We start from the raw sequence: 22,528 nt of genomic DNA on the forward strand, positions 1-22,528 counted from the left end.
GTGTGTATGCATGCATGCATGAGACTGTGTGCTCAGACAGCTTGAGGCCAATGAGTTGGTCACAATGTGACAGGACTCTGTTCCTCAGAGTCCTGATGCTCTGGGGACAGAGTGAAGAGTCCCATAGGTGCACTGTGGACATGTTTTTGAATCTGTGTGTTTCTGTGTGTCTGTTTTGGGGGAGGCTGTATCTACACCCTGAGTCGCTGAAGTGCAATAAATATAAACAGATGTGTTAAATTTGGAAGAGTGCACCCACAGACTGCTGTGACACAGCAGTGACAAGACTGACATAACAATGTGTGCGCGTTTGTGTGTGTGTGTTTTGAGCTCTGTGTCATTCCCCTGAGATTTCATAACCTACAATCAATCTCAAAAACTCTTCACATGGATCAGACTGTAGCACAGCAGATTTTATACCAGTGCCTTCTTTTTTTTTGTTTAACCAACAAAACAGAATAAAAGAAATGTCCAGTCTAAAAACAAATGCATGCAACCACTTTTCTACTGCTAAGCAGGGAACAACTCCCATGGATGGCCCACAGTTTATGTAAATTGCTCAAGGGGCCTTCACAGTAGTTAATGAGGGAGGGAGAGTGTTTCTTATTCATGTTTCTCAGATTTTCCCAGCTGCACGGGGAGGTGATTTCCCAGATGGTCACCTCCATAAAGCATGACTGCAGGTGTTGCGGTGGAGGCTATAGGCAGGTACACTGAGCACAAATGCAGCAAGTTATCTCATCTTATTCAAATATGTTGTACTCTGAAAACAATCTGAGCTATGGATACACCCCTGCTATCCAACGTCTCCAAACATCCACATAAGCGTGTTTATTAACAAACTGAAGTTTTTATTTGCGCTGACACTTTGGGCACCGGTAATCTACCACAGGAACATCACAGGTGCTGTGCTGACATATTGCGCCCAGCGCCATTGTAGAAGTGGCATCTATTGTTGTCATATGGTGGATTTCTCAGGACAGTGTCCCAGCTGTGGGACAGCTGGTAAGCCCCTTCATCGCAGTTCATCGCTCACTGTTAGTCTATTGGGTCGTTCATCCAGTTTTGGGGATTGGTTCCTGTGTGCAGTTTATAATTTCATTTTCAAACCTTGAATTAATGAATTTTCGATTTTAGATGTGAATGCTCTACAAGACCAAAGACAAACTTGTTATTCAGGCCATTTGCTCAGTTGGAAAGATTTCTATCTGTCACGTGACATTGCCTCAGCATACTGAAGGTGATGGAGCTGGGATCTGCATTAAAATGATATATGCAATTTAGATCTTTAATGAAAAAATACAACCAAATAACTAACTGCTCTCTAAGGATTTAGGGATGTAAATAAATGGTCAACTCAGCAGAAAATGAATGTACTGTTCAATTTCGTTCCACCTCATGTTAACATGTGATGCGAATGACAAATAAAGCTCCTTGAATCCTTGAAAGCTCTGCTGTAGGTGGTCATATGAACCCTCCCTTTGAAGCTACTACCCCTCACAGTGTTTATAACATAATTATAAAGTGACTTTTCACGCTGAATTGTTCAAATAATTTTTAAAAATAATTTAAATATATGTTAATAGCCTGTTTTGTTGCTCTCCTCTGACCTGTGTTTCACAGTGTGTACCTCTTTTGCTGTGCTTTGCTCCAAACAGACACATGTGGAGTCAAGCAAAGCAGAGACCTGTGAAATGAAGCACTATCAGTTAAGTTTATGACAACTCATCACTATCTGTATGCTTTATTTTGTAGTATGCTGCATTACAATCTGATGGCCAGAGCACAGTATCATCTGTTCTTTTAAGCAAAGCCAACCTGATTTGGTGGAAGGAAAAAAAAGAAAGCGACTGGGTGGCTTACTGTGGCCTATCAGTGCTGGGGATGGTTATTTATTTATTTTTACTCTTGTGTAAACAACCTTTCTGGTTATAAGTGATACGAAGGTTGAATTATGTGTGCCATAAAGCTTTTCAAACCAAAGTGCAAGTGCTAGCTCGTATGGCTCACTAGATTACCAGTAGTAGCTAAGCATTTCTTCCAAGGCAATCACACGCATAATTCATTACATGCATTAAGCTTATGGAGTTAGAAAGTCCTGTTATTGACAAGAACATTCACTGTGTAGTATTTCTCAACTGCCAATGAGCTGTTACAGGATGAAGTGAGAGGTCAAACCAATGTTAGCAGCTCTCTCAGGTTCTTTGTTAAATAGGGAGCTTAATGCTCCAGCAACTACACTTAAACCTGCTACCAAAAGCCTAGCACAAGACTAAACATTTTGCCACTTTTCTACACAGATTATTGGCCAGTAACCTTGAGTGTTTTCAACCACCTAAAAACCGTTTACAGTAGTTAAAGAGACAGCAAATTACAGCTGATAACTCTGCTCATATGGCTGATATTGTAGAAAAAGTAGTAATATTGCCATCGTTACCGAGGTGGTACACTACGTGAAAACATGTATTGGACAATACCTGTTAAGTTTTGAATTCATGGGTTTTCAGTTCCATTGCCACAGATGTGTAAAATCACGCCATGCAGTCTGACAAATATTTGTGAAAGAGCAGTTTGAACTTTTTCACCCTGTAGTTGAGTCAGGATGCAGACCAGGTTTCTCTTTATAAGGGTCAGGGAATTTGCTGCTAAAACAAGCACATCAGAGTGGTCAACAGCCAGCAGTCATGTTGTCCCTATTAGAATCACATGTGGCACAGCCCTTTAGATGATGGCAGATCATGACAAATCAGAGTCAAAAAGACGACATTGTGCATAAAAGGAGTACACACAGAGAGCGGCGGGCCCCCCCTGCGCGTCTGATGACTCAAATTTTGTTGTAGAAAAAGGCTTGAACACTGTGTTTATTAAACCAACTCATTTCTTAATCAACTGAGCACTTGAAATTGATTTGCTTAATTAATTAACTGCAGTAATTCTTAAGATTGACAGAGACACTGGGTGGTGCCAGGATTTCAGGTGTGAGCAGGTTGCTAATTGAGGGACTCATCAAAGGCGGATTTATCACCCGCGCAAAAGGGGTGACTTTCAGTCATGATACTTCGTTTGTGATCAATCATGACGGTGATTTGTTGAATAAAAAAAAGTATCAAATGGGAGTCAAGGAAGCACAACTGTTTAAAAGATCCAAATGTAATTTAGGTTCCACTATTTTGATAATTACAATTCTGCTTTTTAGCGATTAGCTAAGTGGCTATCTGTGATCAAAATTAGCTTTAAATGTCAGAAATAAATCTGTAATTACTCGGCACGCTATTAAAATTTTATCTCTTAAATGTCCCACAGGTATTTCCGGTCTGAGTCCAAATAACATTTCAGAATGACAGTAATCACGTCATCTAACATAATCCAGCAAGACATAAACACACATTTTACACACAAGTTAATGAAAGGATTCATTTGCTTGTTCCTGTTAGAAGTTTATGGCATGTTTTACACTAATGCTCGTAACTCTTTTCAGCTGTTCACTTATCCCGTGGTTCTTAATCTTGACAGTATCCGAAGGGGAAGTCTGTGTCCTCGTTTTCAGACACTCATAAATAAGCATTAGCACCGCAATCTCCGGCAGCTCCGGCGAGGAAAGAAGCTGCTTATTTAACGAGTGTGTGAAGACGGTAAACTGCTTATTACTGCCGTTTTGCAAAAAGGGAGAAAATCGAGAAATTTGTGCTCGTCGAAGGTTGAAAGAATGGAAAAATAATAGTTTTCACTTTAATCAATGCATCCTGTGGAGTGGTCTCTGGCTAAGCGCTGGTTTCGAATCTGGAACTAGAGGCAGTGTTGGAACAGCCAGCAAGTGTGACATTGTTCAGAGAAGAGATACTTTAAAGCTCAAATGCTTTCCAATCACTTCCCCTGTACGAAACCTTGGCAAACCTGTGGTAATCTCCTCTAAACACTTTTATTAAGACTCCTAATTGCAGCTCAGGCTTTCTCCCTTCAGGAAAACAGGCAGAGGCACAGAAAAAGGGCTTATTCACCCCACAACAGGCTGCAGGCGCAAGGCGAGGCAGAGGCACAAGGCGCTTTAGTACACGGCAGCTATACAATGGCGCTCAGCTGAGACATTTCTCTGATTTGTGGCATCAATCTCGCTGAAAGAAACACGGCATCCTTTAGCAAACAGCCCAGTCACATCCAGGTAAAGCAGCAGGAATTTTAACCGGCAGAAACAAAATTCAGTATGTTATTTCCTGTGACAGGAACAGCTACTACAACGCAACTCTTTCATACTATTTCATACCCACACATTCGACCGGAACAATGAAAGCTTAAGAAGCAATCAAATCTAAGCCTTAAGGAAAGCTTTCATTTCATATGATCACAAAAGAGCCAGTCATTTCCGTGGTTATTTCCTCAGTCAGACGGCGGTGTTCTACTTATTTATTTATTTAGTTTTTTTGCACATTAAAGGATCTGTGTTAATGCACTGGCATCGCCCAGGCACTCGGAAAGAAGAGAATGTGCTACTTAAAAGATAATGAGGAAACAATCTTGGCAGATGCGATTGATCCCACTGTTTTATAGCACAGGGATTATCAAAGGATTATCTAACAATAATTATGCACACAAGGTCGACACATTGCTTTCATGTTCACGCTGAGAGTGGCAGCCAGGTGTGTGTGATAGAAAAATAGTACAGTGAAAATGGGTAAGGCTGCGCGAGGGTGTAAATGTGGCTATCACCGTGTAGGCATATGTGTGTAAAAAGGGGACGTAAAGCTTGCTGGCAACCCGATCATCAAAACATCGCACAACCCAACAGTCACTTATCAGCACAGAACACATGCCAGGAAATTCAAAGCAAGAAAAAAGAGATATCTACAATGCCAGCAGCAACACCAACTCATGGGATTCCCCTCCACCCACCCTCTACATCCCCACCCCTCGAACGGAATCTGGAAGTTTGGGATGAGCCGAGGACAACCAGGAAACTCCCTCTTGGTGTCTGCGGGGTGTGGATATAAGGGGTGATTTCTCCCAGTGGAGTTAATTGCTGATCAACACACCTTTGCAGCTCATTCACTGACCTCACATATACAACACAGATAGCACAGATAAAGACGAGCATTCCTGTGATATCACATGCATGAATGTATAATTGCTTTTTCTCTCTAACCACTGCGTTCGGCTATTACTGCAAAACCTCCAGGGGATAAGAAAGCACAAAAGGTATTGTTAGCTTTACTAAATGTGCTTCGTAGCAATCTTTTAATAAATCGGTCTCTGTTCTGTTGTCCGTGAAACAGTAGCTTTTTTTTTCTTTTTGGATTTTGATTGATGTTAAAATCTAAAACAGTGGATAGAAAATAGAGTCAGTTTCTTTTTTGACTATTGTGCTCAAGACTGAATACTGTTATCAAAGCTTACACATAGTTTTTACTTTCTTTTGAAACAACTGACAAACAATAGAATGTCAAAGAATCAGAAGGACACAGTACATGACTGGTTTTCTTTGAGTCAGACTCAATACGACCCATACTAAACTGTATCAGCTCGGTAGACAAGGTGGACTGGTATGTTGTTATTAATAGGCTATTAGTGCCAGCCACTTGAACCTGTTCAAGTGCACATTACCACGGATGCATAATCACCCAGTCACATGGCAGCAACTCAATGCATTCAGGCATGCAGACGTGGTCAAGACGACCTGCTGAAGTTTGAACTGAGCATCAGAATGGGGAATAAAGGTCACTGAAGCGACTTTGAACATAGTATGGGTGTTGGTGATAAACGGGCTGTTTGAGTATTAAAGAAATTGCTGATCTACTAGGATTTTCTCACAAAGCCATCTCTGGGGTTTAAAGAGAATGATCCAAAAAAAAGGAACGGGAAACTGAGGCTACAATTCGCACGGGCTAACAAAATTGGACAATAGAAGATTGGAAAAATGTTCCCTTGTTTGATGAGTGTCGATTTCCGCTTTGACATTCTGATAGTAACAACAAAGCATGAAAACATGAAGCCAGCATCAACAATTCCAGCTGCTGGTGGTGTAATGGTGTGGGGGATATTTTTCTGGCACACTCTGGGCTACTTAGTACTCTCTGGGCATCATTTAAAAGCCACAGCCTAGCTGAATATGGCTGTTGACAATATTTATCCCAATGTTTTACCCATATTCTGATGGATCTTCTGATGGCTGATTCCAGGAGGATGAAGCATCACATCACAAACCTCAGATGTGATGCTGCTCCATTAATATGAACCCACATTTCTGGGGAATGCTTCCACCAACTTTTTGAATCTATGCTGTGAGGAATTACGACAGTTCTGAAGACAAAAAGGGGGCTAATCCAGCACTAGCAAGGTGAAACTGATGAAGTGGCTGGTGAGTGCATGTTAATTGGAACAGTCCTGAAAGCAGCCAGACAGATGGAAGGGTAACGGACACTTAGTGTCTGATTAGCTGGAGCAATGGAGGCAGTTTTGATTCACAAAGTTCAATTGAACACTTATTGCGATAGAGAGCTGTTGCTACTGTAATAATGTGTGCAGGAACAGAAGTCAAAGAGACATATTTATGACTATTACACAGTCTGGGAGCAACACACACACACACACACACACACACACACACACACACACAGAATCTGCAGATAAAGAGTTTCTTTGAAATTATTCATCTTTGAGAGCATCCATCCATTTTTCTTAAGCCTATCAAGTTCAGGGTCACGTGGGCACTGAAGACTCAAAGCTGCCAGGGTATTCCATAGTGACTCGACATTGATAGTTTGCTACATAACCGCTCACACCCTTATGGATTTTTCCCTTTAGCTTTAGCTGAAGTAAAGCCATTGCACCAGTCTATTTTAGGGTTAACAAAGAGATAATTCACATCTATGACCAATTAAGAGTTGAAAATCGACCTCTCATGCATGTCTTTGATTTGTGGGAAGAGGCTGAAATACCCAGAAATAACACGGGGAGAACATGCAAGCGCCACATGACTTGAAACTTGTGAACTTGATACAACAAATCCCCAAACCTCGCTGCAAATACGCATTTATTGTCAACCATTCTCTGAGACAGGAAAAATATGATGATTGCACCATGTTGTCAACACCATAAGCAATGCTCTATTCATCTCCACCGTGACAGGGCATCACATTGTGGCGGATATGTAATAACCTCACCAGACAGCAGTAAAAATATATGGGAACACATGAATTCGGGTGAAAGCACCCTTCAAAAGAAATCTTTTTTTTTTTCTTGTAACTTGGCAACTATATCACACAAGTCCAACATATCCAGAATATTTAATTTCACTTCACTTACCCTAAAATCAGCAAGTAAGCTCTGTGTTCGTACAGAGATGGTAATCAACTCATTGAGACAACTTAAGATTTCCCAATCTAGCTACGCTGGGAGTGGTCACATGAAAGGTCAAGCTTACTGGCAGCAATCACACTGTGTCATATTTTAAGAAGATGATGAAACAAAAATATTAGAAAAATATTGCAGCCAAAGAAAAACTCTATATAGCAGTATTGTATTGAAGTTTATTTACTCATAACAAAAGTTGCCTCAAAAGCACTGTCTGAAAATAGCTACGCATTTGAAGCATTTTTAACCAGTAAGACTTGTTATTAAAATAAGTTAGTAAAAGTCTCTGAAAACTATAGACACTCTTATTACTGAAGTACTTTCCTGAGAACGGACCTGATAGCAAAAAGTGAATTTGTATGAGTTCATCTCTTATCTCAAACAAACTAGCTCTGGGGAAGGTTAAGTGTCCAGGATAAGCTGGTGTTGTATGCTGGTAAGAGGTAAACCACCTATGTAACAAAAAAACCTCATAGGTAAAGCTGACGTTTCCTCTCTAAGCGCCGTAATACTGCCTGCTGATCCACTTTCATTGGACTGCCACCATTTCTATCCAACTTGAGCCCCAACAACACTTGCTCTGATTCCAAACATTTTCCATGCTGAATTAACATATTATTGCAGATATTAATAATCGCTAGATAAGTATCCATCAGCTGTCCATGCTCGTCAGATACTGAATACTCATTTTCATGCCAGTTTTGACCCACGAAATGTAACATGCTTGTGAGCATATATGGTTTAACAATGCAATGGAGGATTATGTAACGCTGTGACATTACAGCGCTTTATTTTTTGACCATCATGAAATAAATATATTAAAATGATCTACAAAACTGATGGGACTGATGAGACAGTTAAAAAATTGAAGCCAACGGAGTTTGACTAACGTAGCTGTGAGAAATCAATGTGTTTGTGTCAGATCTGTTGGGGGGAGGTGTGTAGGTGTGTCGATGCCACAAAGGGGTGTGAGGCTCACCAGTTGTGGATGAGATGTTGACATCGATGCTGATCTCCGGGATGCCTCCTCCCTTCAGAGCAGCCACACAGGTGTACGTGCCGAAATCAGTGAATTTCAGGTCTATGATGTCCAGGTTGGTGGTTCCAGGTGAGATGTCAGGATCTGTCTGGGTGATGACCATACGCTCTGAGCTCCGCAGGGCACGGCCATTCTTCAGCCAGCTAAATGTCAGCTCCTCTGGAGGTGTTGCCTCCACCTGTGACATTAAAAGGCTTTATTTTTATTACACTCACTAACATTAGCTCAGTATTATACGCATAACCATGTGTGCTTAGTCTCCCGGTGTTTCTGTTACCGTACCTGACAGGATATCTTTACTTCCCGTCCAATCTGGATGTGGTCATCGTTGTGGTAGGGATCTGGAGTGATCCAGAATCGTCCCTTTTTCAAAGCTGCAATTGAAAAAAGAAAAAATTTGATAAGAATCACATTTATATTTATATTTATACACTTCACGTGTTGATTCTGCAGCATGGTGATGGAACAAACCCTGAGATATTCACAGTGGGATTTGGCTTTGGTTGTTATATTGATGTGTTTTTTGAGATCTAATCCCAATGACAGGATTTTATAGATTTTTAAAAACATTTTCCCTGCACTTTTACTTTGCTCAACGTCCACACTTGAGCTGTAAATCACTGTTATGCATCTCAAGTGAATGCGCTATAAAGCTAAGTGTGTGTGTGTGTGTGCGCGCGTACCTGTTCAGTCAAACACAAATTGTTCAAAAAGGCAGTGAAAGCCTGCATCAAGTCACAGCTGCCTGAAATACCTGATCTGAGCAACTAACTGAGCAAAATATGATATTTGCTCCCCAAGACGTGTCATTTCTGGAGCAGGGTTGTGAAATTGTAAAAGCATCTTCAACCCAAGGTGTAAGAGTAGATGATGACAGGACATCTGCAACTGGTTTACGTAAACAACATCTGAAATTTGATCTTTTGATGGTGCAGCAGGGTCAAACAGAGAACTTAAAAGATAAAGCAGAAACCTGTGTCTGTTTGAAAGCCCAACGCTTTGAACCGGCATTAATATTGATAGCTACACATGGAAGAATCCTACGGTACTGAAGCAGGTTCACGCACACTACAAGCAAACACACACTGTGAAATTGGAGAGATACCTAACAAAATATCCACCATTTCTAATCCAATTTGGTTTGCAAACTCCATTTTCAAAGCATAGCTTCTCTGAAGAGAAAAAAGAAGATGATTTCATTATAATGCATGCTGTATTGGTTTCAAACCCTGCGTCTACTGTTCAATTCATCTCCTCAGCAAAAAAGCTGACGGCACCATGGAAATCTTTTCATCTAGCAATTCCCAAGTGACATTATCATATTCAGTTTGGTAAAGGGAAAACAAAACCTGCGTGTCAGATTTAAACACAGGAAATTCAATGTGCAAAACATTGTGACGCCTGCCAAGCTGCAAACTGAAGGAGAGACGAGTGACACACGCCTCCTTGACATGATCTTCCTCCTCACGTTTGAAATCAGTGTCGGCAGGCACAGAATCCTATTTCTGATGCATGTCAGATACAAATATTACAATCATGTCAGCGCTCTCCAAACACCAATGTGCATTTGCATTCACTCTTGTATCCCATATATCCTTATTCTCCAAGGCACTGCCTATCAATCGTGAAGTATAATTCCATAGCGCTGGCATGGAAACTGTGACAATTGACATTATACGGTGTGCATCCTTATATCTGTGACCTTTATGGATACAAAGCATTATCAGGAACCTAGATTCATTTCCTGTTTAGACTCAGCTCGGCAACACATTGAACAACTCCTTTGTGCATTCCTTAAACTCAACACAAAGAATAAGGTTATTGAGAAAATATAGAGTTCACAGTTAAACCCAGTTTGTGAGTGTATGTGTAAGGGAACACATCAGACATGTCAGAGACATCCAGAGATAGAGACGCGTTTACATTCCGACAGTGTGAAAAGCCTTTTGGTGTCCCAGCAACATCCTATCCACACACACAATTTGCAAACACACATTTCCACATAACCATGTGAGTGGCAGTGTTGTCATAGATGACAGTGGATAAAGATTTGGATTACATGCAAACGTCTTTTTCACATTCCCACAGCTCAGATGTATTCTTCTCCTTTCTTCACTGCAACAAAATGAGGTATTTAACAGTCGCAGGTCGGACTCTACTTCACTGTGAGGCTGGGTTTCATGAAGACGTCTGTCAGGGGGTCGACCCCCACCGTCTTCTAAACTACACTCATGTCAGTGAGTAAATATAACATTAAATATACATTTGCTCATTAAAGGTCACTACTCCAGATACATTAGCTCTAAAAGTACCTGCAATATTTATATAAGATCCCATTAATACTCTATGGAAGAAAAAAAACAACATTATTGGTCTGCTGTGTCTCCTCTATCACTGGACCTTTTTATATTAAAATGCACTATAATTCTAATGCAGATACACTCAACTGACCACATGAATCATGCGTTCACGGATGAGAAGGCCCTCTGTTGCGGTGTCTGATGCAATGTGGAGCTGTGGACCAAAAAAAACTAAACAAAAAAAAAACATTTTAGTTACTTGCATCCACTTCATATCTGTTAAATTTAGCTGATGATTCACTGGCCTGTCCATGAATGCATTTATTTTCTCCAGTGATACATTAAACAAAAAGAAAACTAAGCGGTTAAAGGTGTTCTAGATGCAGCATGAAAAACGTCAGCTTAGAAAAGCACTCACAGCACTGAGCAGAGTGTAACTGTATGAGAATGAACACATTAATGACTGTGTTAAAAACAATGCCGCAGTAATGCTGCAAGCTTTTAAGTCATAAAATAGATCTTCATGCTGGTACGAGCTGCATATCAGTGGAGTTCACTGATGTAGACAGATGAAAGCATAACACTAAGTATAAGCACAAATTATGCACCTATCCATCCGTAAAATAAAAATATAGTTTCAATTTTACATCTTGAACCATGGCTTTGAACCACAGCTAATTTTGCTATATGTTTTACAGGGAAAATTGGAAATAGGTGCAGACATGTACTGAAATGTGGAAAAATACATTGGAATATCCTACATAAGGCAAAAACAGAGTTTGTACAATTGTAACAAGGTTGAAAGTTAATATTTGCTATGACCACTTTTATTCTTTCACGATAGAGGCAGGACAATGATTTTATACAGAGTGGCCCAAGATCATCAGCTAAAACTGCTTATCTTGCTGACTCAGTCCCCTGTTGCTTGTGTTGGTAAAGCTTTATTAAAGACTTAATGAATGTTAAGTTTCTTTAAGTAAATCTCTTGCATCAACTCCCTACTTGTTGCCTTTATTGAGCCAGTTATGACACTACTTTTACTAATGTTGACGTACCCCTCCCTTATTTTTGCATAGAGAAGCAGTGCACATCAAAACAGCCAGCAGTGCATATGTGCACTCATGCATATTTCAGAAATGACTCCTTCCAAGTCTCCTCCACATTCAAAAATCCTTTCCTGCCTTTTTATCTGACCATTAATATTGAATAGCAAGTAGGCATTCCTTTAAATCAACTACATTTGTGTACGAGAGAGATAAGTGGGCATTACTTCTCCAAGGTTGTAGTAAATTTTGCTGGACAGCTGCAGTGACTAAAATGGCTCCTGCTCCTTTATGCATGGGAGAGAATCTAAAACTGGAAGTATTTTAAAAGGAACCGTGATGAGTGTGTGAGGTGAGAAGTACAGAGATGGGAGACTTTATCGGGTGACGGTGCGTTGTCACTCTTCCCTCCCCAGTCCGGATAACCAATTCATGGCAAAAGTCACATGAATGTTTTATGAGGGCTTTGCTCGGAAACAGAACTTTCCCATTTGCTCTGGTGGCAAACTGTGCCCCCGACTACTGCTACACTATTTTCACAACATCATTAATATCTTACAAGAGTGCTATTGTGTGTGTATATACAGTTGGAGTCTGTGCATAAATACATATATAAATATGTATGCACCTGTAAAAAGACAAATTGTAAAAAAAACGTGTGCATTTCAAAGCTATAGCCCTACCTCTGTAAACTTTGAGAAAACTTTTTTAAACTCAGTGCCCACTGACCAGCTTTTACTGTCAGGAGTATCATACAGTCATATCTGATCAAATCACTTTTATCTGTCAAGATTAGGTTTTACGATACAGCTACATGGTTCAGGCTGTTTTGCAGAAAGATGGTGGATCGCGTGAAGCAGGTATTTAGCTGAGAATGAATGGACAAATTAGACACATAACACACAATGTGTCTCAAATGGTGCACTTTTATACTGACCACTGCTATTTTGAGTATAAGTGAGTTCACACTGAAAGGTACAGCTGTGTGAAAAGACCCAAATAGTGCACTTACAAGAAAAAAGGTTTGACACATACTGTGGTATTATTTGGATATTTATGTGGGATAAATTGCGATATAATGAAAGAAAATGTAGTGGTATGCAGTAAGAGACCTGACAGGTTAGAAAAACTGCATACACGTTGCAAGTGATGCGGGAACTAGACACCATGGAAAGTGAAAGATATTGTGTAAGTTCAAGTGAATTGGGCGAAATAACTGCCAGTGAAGGGAAGTGGGTGGAACCAAAGAAACTTTTCTCAGCTTCCAGGTGAGTGACTGAAGCGACCATCAATGAGAGTGAAGAATAGTACTGATTGAAATATATGAGGTTTACCTAGGCAACAGGAGCCTGGAACATCCGCAAGGGACCAGCAGTCACAGGCAAAGCGATGTCTGTTGAGCAACAGTGTGTAAAGAACGCAGGTAACATCAGAGTCCCAGTTCTCTGGTAAGTGCACAACTTATCATGCCCTATTTGAAACAATATCCAGCCTCAGTTTCCAGTTTATGTTGCACTTTCCGTACCGCGGAGCGAGTAGCTTGTGAGAGTGAGTGACTGCTAGAAAAACAACCACAAAGAGGTTTTTGCCAACAGATGGAGTAATATACATTTTTCCCTATCAACTTGCCACGGGTGTGTGTGTGTGGGGGACATATATCTACTGCAAATGCCATCAACTTCCAGTAACCACTTGCCAGCCGTTTGGGGAATTAAATTTTTCCCTCATGACCAGCGGTTGCCAGTGGTCTCCAAGCTGTGTGACTGGTTCTTTATTTACTTGATCCTGCATTGTGATCCTGATTGTCACTTAGAAAACCTTACTTGCTGATATGGACCACAATCTATAGCTAATAAGTGAGAGTCAGACTGGTTTACTACTTTTATCAAGCTCCCATAGTTAAGTTATGATGTCAGGGAAGTGTTTTTTCAACTCTGTAGGGAGAGGACAAGAACATATGGAAATAAACTGTAAAGAATATTATAAATATACAGTATAAGTATTTGAAAGAGCAGTTCATTGTTACCTTTAAAATGTCTTAAACTGTAATGAAGCCCTAGCTTCGCGTATCTGCTTATACACTAGATTTACGCACAAATGTCAAACACCAGCATAAGAAATCCAGCTTTATTATTGAAAGCAATGCTGGCATTGCGCAAGTCAACATATGCACAAACAAGTTCTGCATGCATTATAGATGAACTTGGAAGCCCGTTGCTTTTTATCATCATCAGAGCTTCCTGTCATTGAACCTTGACTATGGCAAAATGCTGAGTAAAACATAAACAATCTTCAGCAACTTTCTTCATGGTAATATCAAGAGATAAAAGGTTCCTCTGTTTGTACTTATATTTGCATTGCATGTTTCCTGCATCTGATTTTCTTGAGAGGTTGTATGCTGTATTCTTTTGAATCATTACCAATCATATTACAGTGTGCCCCGTGTTCCCTTTTTAGCTGTAAACTGAAGGGTTTTTGCCTGTAGCGAGCCCTTTTGATTCTCCATAGCTTTAATGGCCTGTGGGAATAATAGGTGGCCTGTACATAAAAGCGCAGATAATCACACAAAGAGAAAAGCCGTGGTTGAGGTCTTCTTCTACAGAGACCTCGTGACACACGGCGGGATTACAACGGCACCACAGGGGACCTTCTTATCCGCAATGCACACAGCACTGGCATCTTTGCTATAAGGAACACATATGTATGCGTATAATATAAAATAAATAAAGTTATTAATCATGGAAATACATACACGGAGCCACACTGCGGAAAAAAAAATGTTTGAACATGTTTTTTCCTTCACTGTCTCTCCAGTGCATCGCGTTGGCTTTGTCTGCTGGAGAAGAAAGACTTGTCTCACTCTCTTCTCACTCTGAATCATTATCCTCCTGTCTACCCATCAGCCCATCTCATTTTTCAGTCAGCCCTGTCTGTCCATCTCTCAGCAGACGTCGTACTGCGCTCTCCATTCACTCTTGTGGAGAATATCAGCATGTGAAGCTGAGCTCATCTCTCTGAGCCAGATGGATGTCTCTAGAAACTGCCACTCACTTCATCAGCTCATCTCAAGGTTAAGCACGGGGGGGAGGATAACGGCCAACAGGACGGTTCAAAACGCGAGGCGTTCACACGTATGCACACACATATTTGCTCCGCCAACTAAACACCTTTTCATTTCCCTCTTATCACTCTGTGTTTTCACATTAGCACCAACACATTCCCCATGCATCAGCATCTTTACAAAAATCACAGCCGCACACATCCCCATCCCTAAATGCTGCACCCAACCTTCACGCTGACCTCTGGCTTTAATTTATGTTTAAACAGGTATGCGCACATATAAAGGCATACTCACACACATACAAATACAAAGACGCATAGAACCTCTCTACGGCCACAGCGCAAGAGCCGGGACCGCCTGTGCCAGTCCTGACCATCCAGCCGTTCAATCTGGCATTCATGAATGGAAATATATTCAGCTTTTGACCAGAATTTATTCCAAAGCAAATTTGATAAGGGTCATTCTCATGTTGATTCACATGCTAACAGAGAGGTTTTCACAAGGCACGTCATTTTTGTTTTCCCACCACTAAACAGTCTAAACATAAACAGCAGGGAGCCCCCAGCGAAGGACTGTATTTTTGCTTCTCTGTGTATGACAGCAGCAAGCTTCCAATCAGAGTTACAAAAGTAAGGATGGCGGTTGCTCGACTTTGCACACATTTATGCTCAAATATGTGTACCCGTGTACTGTAGATGCATGCAATTAGTTGCACCAGCGTTAGCAGTTCTGAATAATGAATACCTTTGGCATAAAAGCCTGTAAGCAGCTTAAAAAGGTGTCGATGCCTAGATTTGCTGGGACATCGAGGATGAATATCTGATTTTGAATCTTGTCAAAGTGAAAGCAATACGCGTTTCTCTCACACAACACAGAAGGAAAACATATTTGCTTTGGGAATAGATGGGAAACACATGCACAGAGAGATGACTGTGTCTGTGTTGGAAGACATAAAAACACAGCGCCAGACCAACTGTCCATTTCAACACCATCTACAGACAGTTCTGTCATAATTCACCGATGCTCCATTTGAAAGCTGCCTCCTCATATTTGCCACCCTCCCTCCACCCCAAAAAGAAAGAAACAACTGAGTGCAGTGAGAGTGTCTTTGCATTGTCACAACTGATATATCACAACTGGTGTCTTTGTCAGTTATAGAATAGACTCAAGTGGCAGAGAAAAGCAGGGTATTGACCTGCATTTGAAGACGTGTTGCGGATCCCTAATCCATAAAAAGGATCCTGTCAGCAGGGTGATGTGATGCCAGTAGCTCGCTGGGCCGGCTGTGGAGATGGCCAAGCCCTGGAAGGCAGTCTGGCTGGTGGGACAGTATGGCCACCGAAACTACCATCTGCTAGGGAGAGATGTGTGTTTTCACATACACAGCCCCCTTTGGCAACAGCAGTTTGCTAGGGCTTCTCAAGGACTGGAGACAAGAGTGAACAAGCTGAGATAGGCAAAGAGGAGGCCACAGGGTGACCCTGTAAATTGAGCAAAATAAACTCAGAGGAGCAGAACCAAATAATTTTGTATTTCACGTACACGTGAAGTAAAGCAATAGCTAGCCACTCATGGGTACTCTCTCCTCCAAAGTGCTTACATTTCCAAACGTTTAGCCTTCAATGCCTCTTACTTACACACGACACATTCATTAGAGATTGGCAGAGCATTGACATGTACACACGCATACTGTACACACAGGCAGGCAGACAGAAGGTCTGTTCTTTTAATCCAGCAGTTGTACCATCGTGTAGCTCAGTGAGGGAGATAGAAGCAAGGACTGCCTTTATGGCGTGGAAGTATTCAGACTGTTTTGAATTTGTGGGTGAAAAGGGAGAGCAGATCACAGTAAAATGCAAATTGCGTGTGGGTGATAGTAAGTGTCTACTTAAAATCTGAAGAAGCACCTGCTGCTAAGCAGAGCTCCAGAGTGGCCCACTGAAGAGGAGAATGACACTCCAAAACAGCACTGGATACTTTTTTAGTTCAGCTAAAGCTACAAGTAAAAAATCCAAAAGGCTGTGACTGGTTCCATAGTGCAGGACATGCTACCAATATCCAACCTGATATCACATCAATAGGGAATGAGATCAAGTCAGTAGATTCAAAAGTATATGTACAATAAGATAAAGGTCTTCTACACCAATGACATGTACAACAACAGGTCCTCATTTTTGGTAAAATTAGTAGATGACAGAGTAAATACCCTTTTAAAGAGATCAAATTTTGTAACTAGTAACGTTGAATTAAAGGTACTAATCATTAACTATTGCTAACCGACCTCAACCACTATTGCATGGAACAAAAATGCAAGTAATAGAAGGAAGCATATATTTTGTAGATCATAGGAAAATTATTTATGTGTTAGAGAAGAAGAATAAAAAGCAGCATTTACTACAGCAGTATTTCTCTGTCGTGTATGAAGTGGGCTGTATGTGGCCCACGATGTAATATGAGTTTGACATCCCTGATGTGTATGTTTGGGTCTTTGTTAATGGTCACAACCTCATAAGATTCACCAGAAGATCAAACTCAGAAATCCTTTATCTGTACACTAGGACTGAAAGCTGGATTAAGCATAGTGGTCATTGTTCTTTACAATGTTTGGGTTATATGCTTATGTGAAATAAGGGATTTAGTATATAATGTGTAGCTGCAGGGTACTTTCAAACATCACAATTTTGGGAAATCTAGTGAATGCTTCTGCTGAATCTACATTCCATAAACAGAAGCAACGTGTGTCAGATTAATCTCTTGCAGCTTTCCGAGCATTACTTCATTTATTCCTCATAACTCTCTTTTTTGTCGTTTTGTAACCTTTTTTTTTAAGATTTAGAAAAAATCTACAGAAAATTCTGTGATGGGGGGGAAAAATAGAAAAAATCTGATTTGCTTCTAAATTCAAAGACCTAACAGTATCCATGGTGATAGAAGTTTCCCAGTAAAAATGGAAATTTAGCACAACCCCATCATGGCCCACCCACCAGCCCCCTTAATACGGCGCGATGCTGTGAGTTTTCTTTCATGCCGCGTGACACTCACTTACAGGAAGAATCACTTCGAGGGAAGCGCCACAAAGATGCCGCAAAAGCACGAGTACGCAAAGGAGAAAAGGTTCTGAAAAAAAATGACTCACAGTTTGGTTTAAAGAAAAGCAGTCGTCAAACAGATTATAATTATCTATATCATGCTGATACGGTCGGAGCGACTGATGAGACTGATGAGACCAGCCCTTAAGTATCATGTTGTTTAAAATAAAGTACATTGTGCTGATGCTTGCGCTTAAGCCTTACAGCAGAATCTATTTTTGGTACAAATGATATGTTAAATCATTGAATCTAGACATATATCTACCATTGCACAGCTATGACGACCACAATTATTTGGTGCATGCTAATCCCAAAATTGAAATTGAGTTAGTGACAGCTCATCAGACTCAAGAGAGCGATCCTGAGATATGTGATAGCCTCCTGAACCCACCTCCTGCCAATTAGTGATGTCAAGTTAGACAACATCGCCTCTCTTTTTAACTAACTGTTCCTCACAGTTTATTTTCCTGTCAGATAAAAAAAAATCAAAAGAGCATTGTTTTTGGCTTTTAGAGCATTTATTCTATTTCTAGTGTTTGGTCCAAATTAAATTTGACACCAGTGATGTTTTGCTTGACTTTGGATCGTTTTGCGTCACATGATTGTGACAAACTGAGGCATGATTCTGTCACCTCAGTTTGTCTTCCTTTCTAATTGACTCTGCTTTGATGATATCGCTCTGTGTCCAAGCTCAGCTATCATTCAAGTTATCTGATCAAAATACGGTCTTTGTGAAAAGTGTTATTTCCACTGTCTGTCATGATTGATCCCAGAGCTGTACTGACACGAGGGACTGTTCATTAGTCAGATAAGAATGTGCCCAATTTATTTTCTTTTGTCAGAGACCTTTTATTTGCTTTATCACATGTTCATTAATTGTGTCATTTTGACTGTTGCACTCCCTTTCTATCTTTCATTTATGTCTGTTTGCTGTTTGATGTGTGATGACTCATTAATTTTTACCTGAATTCTTGTCAATTCTTCACCCACCCCTCCTATCTTACTGCTGTGGTCTAAACATCTAAATGGAAGTCAAAGTGATATAAGCGGGTTTTACGAGCCTTTAAGACTTAAGTCTTTCATACAAGGACGCAGTACAGTGCAAAAGTCTCAAGGCACCCAAATGTCTTTATATTTTTTTTTTAGGAAAACAGATGCAGCAATTTACTGAAAGATGCAAAAACAAATGGGAATGCAGCTTTTAAGAGAAAAACAGAGTTCACTTGTAACAAGCAGGACATGAAAGCCAATGTTTGTTTGGACCGCCTTTATTCTTTAACACCTGAACTCTCTAAGGCAGCTTTCCTGAAACTTCTTTAAGGAGTCTAGAGGAATAGTTCTCCAGGCTTGTTGAAGGAGATTCAAAGTTCTTCTTTGGATGTTTCTTTCTTTTGTTCTGTTCTCTATCAAGATGATTGTGCACAACCTCAGTAATGTTAATATTCTGGGGAGGCCAATCCCTGACTGATAGTGGTCTGCTGTGAGTGACTTTGTGTTCAGAATTCCATGAATTCCATCAATATTCCCATAACAATATAAAATGTTCAAATTTGTCATTCTTCAGCTTTTTCTTCCTCTTTCCCTTCCTGAATAATAGCTTCTTGATAGCTACCCATCAACTGAAACCATGTCTGATGGGATGCAAAAGCACTGTGTCAGGTCATTGCCGGATTCTTTCCTATTTCTTAAGGACATGACTTGCAAATAGTGTTCATGTTCTGTAGATAGTCCTCTTCAGGCCTGCCACTTCTTCTTTTTTCCATCACTTGTACAGTTTCCTCAAAATGTATCTATGTACTCACTCTATACTATGCAGAGACATGGCAAGTTTTCAGGTAAAAGCTCTTTGGGAATCACCTTGTTGGAGCAAAAATACTATTTTATGCCTGTCAAACTATTTATGGCATGTTTCATAGATTCCACTAATGAAATAGAAACAAATTACAGAAAGATAAAAAATAAACTTGGTTCTTTGCTACGTTGTTGGTTATATGTGGACACAACAGTGGCACGTCTCTTGATTCACAGGTCAGTGCTATATGGTTTTAGAAATATACATATATATTCTTTTAAACATGGTCAGGTACAAGGACTCAACAGAAAAACAAAGAAAAAAAAAAAGAAAAGAAAATCTTGCTCCTTGGAAGCAAAATATTAAAGAAATGAGTGGTGGTTCAAGACTTTTGCACAGTACAGTAACTCCATAATGAATATTTTTTCTGTTGCTAAGTCAATACAACTTTAAGAACAGTAACAACTATATAAAATATCCAAGTCAGAGTTATATAATGCATTAAACTTTTATATCTGGCGTGATGGCACAAATAAAATACTTATTTGTCTGCAAACCGCTGCATAACAAATCAGTGGCTGCGTATGTGTTTGCTACTAGATATTCAAGCAGAATAATGCATATTCTTCCTGTTTAACTTTTTATGAGTGCAGACAATGCTCCATAGGCTTAGACAGATGACAGAGGTCTATATATTTAAACAACACATGTTTAATAAAGGTAGTGAATTCTCTTTTATGATATTTTACTAAGATCTCATATGCAACGTACTGTGCATCCAGATGTGAGACACATCAGCGAGTGTGTCATATTTATTGCAGTGACTGCCTGCAGTGAGTGTGCTCTGACTTATTCGCTCCTATGGGACACCTGACATCTCCTCTTTGATGCAAGCCTTTCAGTTCTTAAGTCTTCAACTGTATGGGCACTTTCACAATACGGAGACGGGGTATATCTGTCAGGGGGACCATCAGAGATGATTTGTTGATGATTTGATTTTCAGCCTAGGGAGCATATGGCTGCATAAATAAAAGCTTCCAAACAGACTCAGCATAGCGGCGACCTGATGATGGAGCTGTGGCATAATCTCTGAGATGGAAAGAGAAAATTATGACAAACTGCACTTCTGAGCCACTCTGCTAAACTCCTGTTCATATGTCTTCCACTTATGTGCGAACAGAGAAACGTAAAGTATGATCATTGCACCAATGCTTGTTTTGTTTGTCAGGCTTAAGCTAATTAATGCATGTTTTTATTCACCTGCCTCAGATTCCTGCATTTTCTCATTCAGGGCACTGGTATCTTCTGTTATGTCACAGATAAAATTCTGATCAAACACCATCCTTAATCCTCAAGCTTAGTAACGGCAATCGATTTAAAAGTATGAAAGTCAATTTCCTCAGGCGCTGTGCCGCATCGCTGCCGCTCTTATAGTGAAATGGCTTTTCTTTACAAATTCGAACATTGCCTTTATTAAGAATTAGTCCTCAAATACATTTTCAGCATATGACTTTTTTTTTGACATTTCTTATGCCAAGTTCATATCGAGTACAAGTGCCCATCATCTGCTGGGTATCCACTTTGATAGCGAGCCATCAGTACGACGAGCATGCAGAAAGTGGTACTCAGAAAACAGTTATTTCTGTAATGAGCTACAGCAAGATCAGATGCTCCTCTGCCTCCTGTGCCACTCAGGTGAAGAGCAGCTTGGAAAATAATGTTTTTCTGGTAATGACCAAGCAAACAGCAGTGACCCTCCTCCAGCTGCTCTTGTTAAATTTGTGATAACCACTTCTTGAATCAGTGTATTTTAATTAATGGCTTCGCACTCTCTTCCCGCTAGCATTACCTGTCACGATCCTGGGTCTTTTGACCCAGCGTTTTGAGTTTTAGTTTATGGTTTATGTTTAAGCCCTTCAGGTTTTCTAAGTTCCTTTTTTTGTTGTTATAGTTCTTTGTCATTAGAGTCCCCTTGTGTCTTCCACCCCTGTTAAGTCTCCCTTGCCCTTCATGTGTTTCATGTCTGTGTCTTACATTGTCAAGTTCAGGTTGTCATGTCTGCGTCTTATGTTTCCTGTTTTATTTTGAAGAGGTCTTGTGTTCCTGTGTTCATCGTGTTTAGTTTTGCTCTTCCACTGTGACGTTGTTATGTTCATGTGTGTCAGCTGTTCCGCCATGTGTTCCCACTTCTCTCATTAGCCTCCTGTGTGTATTTAGTCTGTGCCTTCTCATTCAGTCTTTGTCGGGTCGTCTGCGTTGTTCCCATGCCATGTCCTGCGTTCAGGTTTTCATATAGCCTCATCATCATTGCCATGTTTAGAGTTTTGTTTGTTTTTCTGTTTTCCAGGGTTTTTAATAATAATGGATTGCATTTATATAGCGCTTTTTGGGACCCCTCAAAGCGCTTATACCACTATTCATTCACTCTCACATTCATACACTGGTGAAGGCAGCTACAGTTGTAGCCACAGCTGCCCTGGGGCAGACTGACAGAAGCGAGGCTGCCATATTGCACCATCGGCCCCTCAGGCCATCACCAGTAGGCGGTAGGTGAAGTGTCTTGCCCAAAGACACAACGACCGAGACTGTCCGAGCCGGGGCTCGAACCAGCAACCTTCCGATTACAAGACGAACTGCAAACTCTAAAGCCACGATCGCCCCATAGTTTCATAGTTTCATAGTTCATGTTTCCGTTCTAGTTTACCCAGTTTAGGTTATTGCTTAGTTTGCATTGTTTTTGCCTCTTTATTTTTTACTGTTCTGTCTGCCTTAATAAACGGCTCATCATCAGTTAAGTTTGAGTTTTAGAATATCTGCACCTGAGTCCGCTCTTCACACTCCACGCAGTTTCCCACGGCAA

General features: G+C 40.4%; 1 protein-coding gene across 3 annotated transcripts in view; it reads right to left on the bottom strand.

Annotated features, from left to right (window-relative positions):
* LOC146557575 (MAM domain-containing glycosylphosphatidylinositol anchor protein 2) overlaps positions 1 to 22,528 on the bottom strand; it is a 201,752-nt gene that overhangs the window by 66,641 nt on the left and 112,583 nt on the right. For all 3 annotated transcript variants that reach the window (XM_085246108.1, XM_085246107.1, XM_085246106.1), the window contains exons 7-8: positions 8,666 to 8,757; positions 8,324 to 8,561 (exon numbers count right to left, since the gene is read on the bottom strand). In XM_085246108.1, coding sequence (XP_085102234.1) covers positions 8,324 to 8,561; positions 8,666 to 8,757 — 330 coding nt within the window. The remainder of the gene's footprint in view (positions 1 to 8,323; positions 8,562 to 8,665; positions 8,758 to 22,528) is intronic.

Source organism: Mchenga conophoros, linkage group LG15, assembly GCF_057382185.1.
Source record: "Mchenga conophoros isolate Kocher_MC1m ecotype Shallow Benthic linkage group LG15, M_conophoros_male_GT1.1, whole genome shotgun sequence".
NCBI lineage: Eukaryota > Metazoa > Chordata > Actinopteri > Cichliformes > Cichlidae > Mchenga > Mchenga conophoros.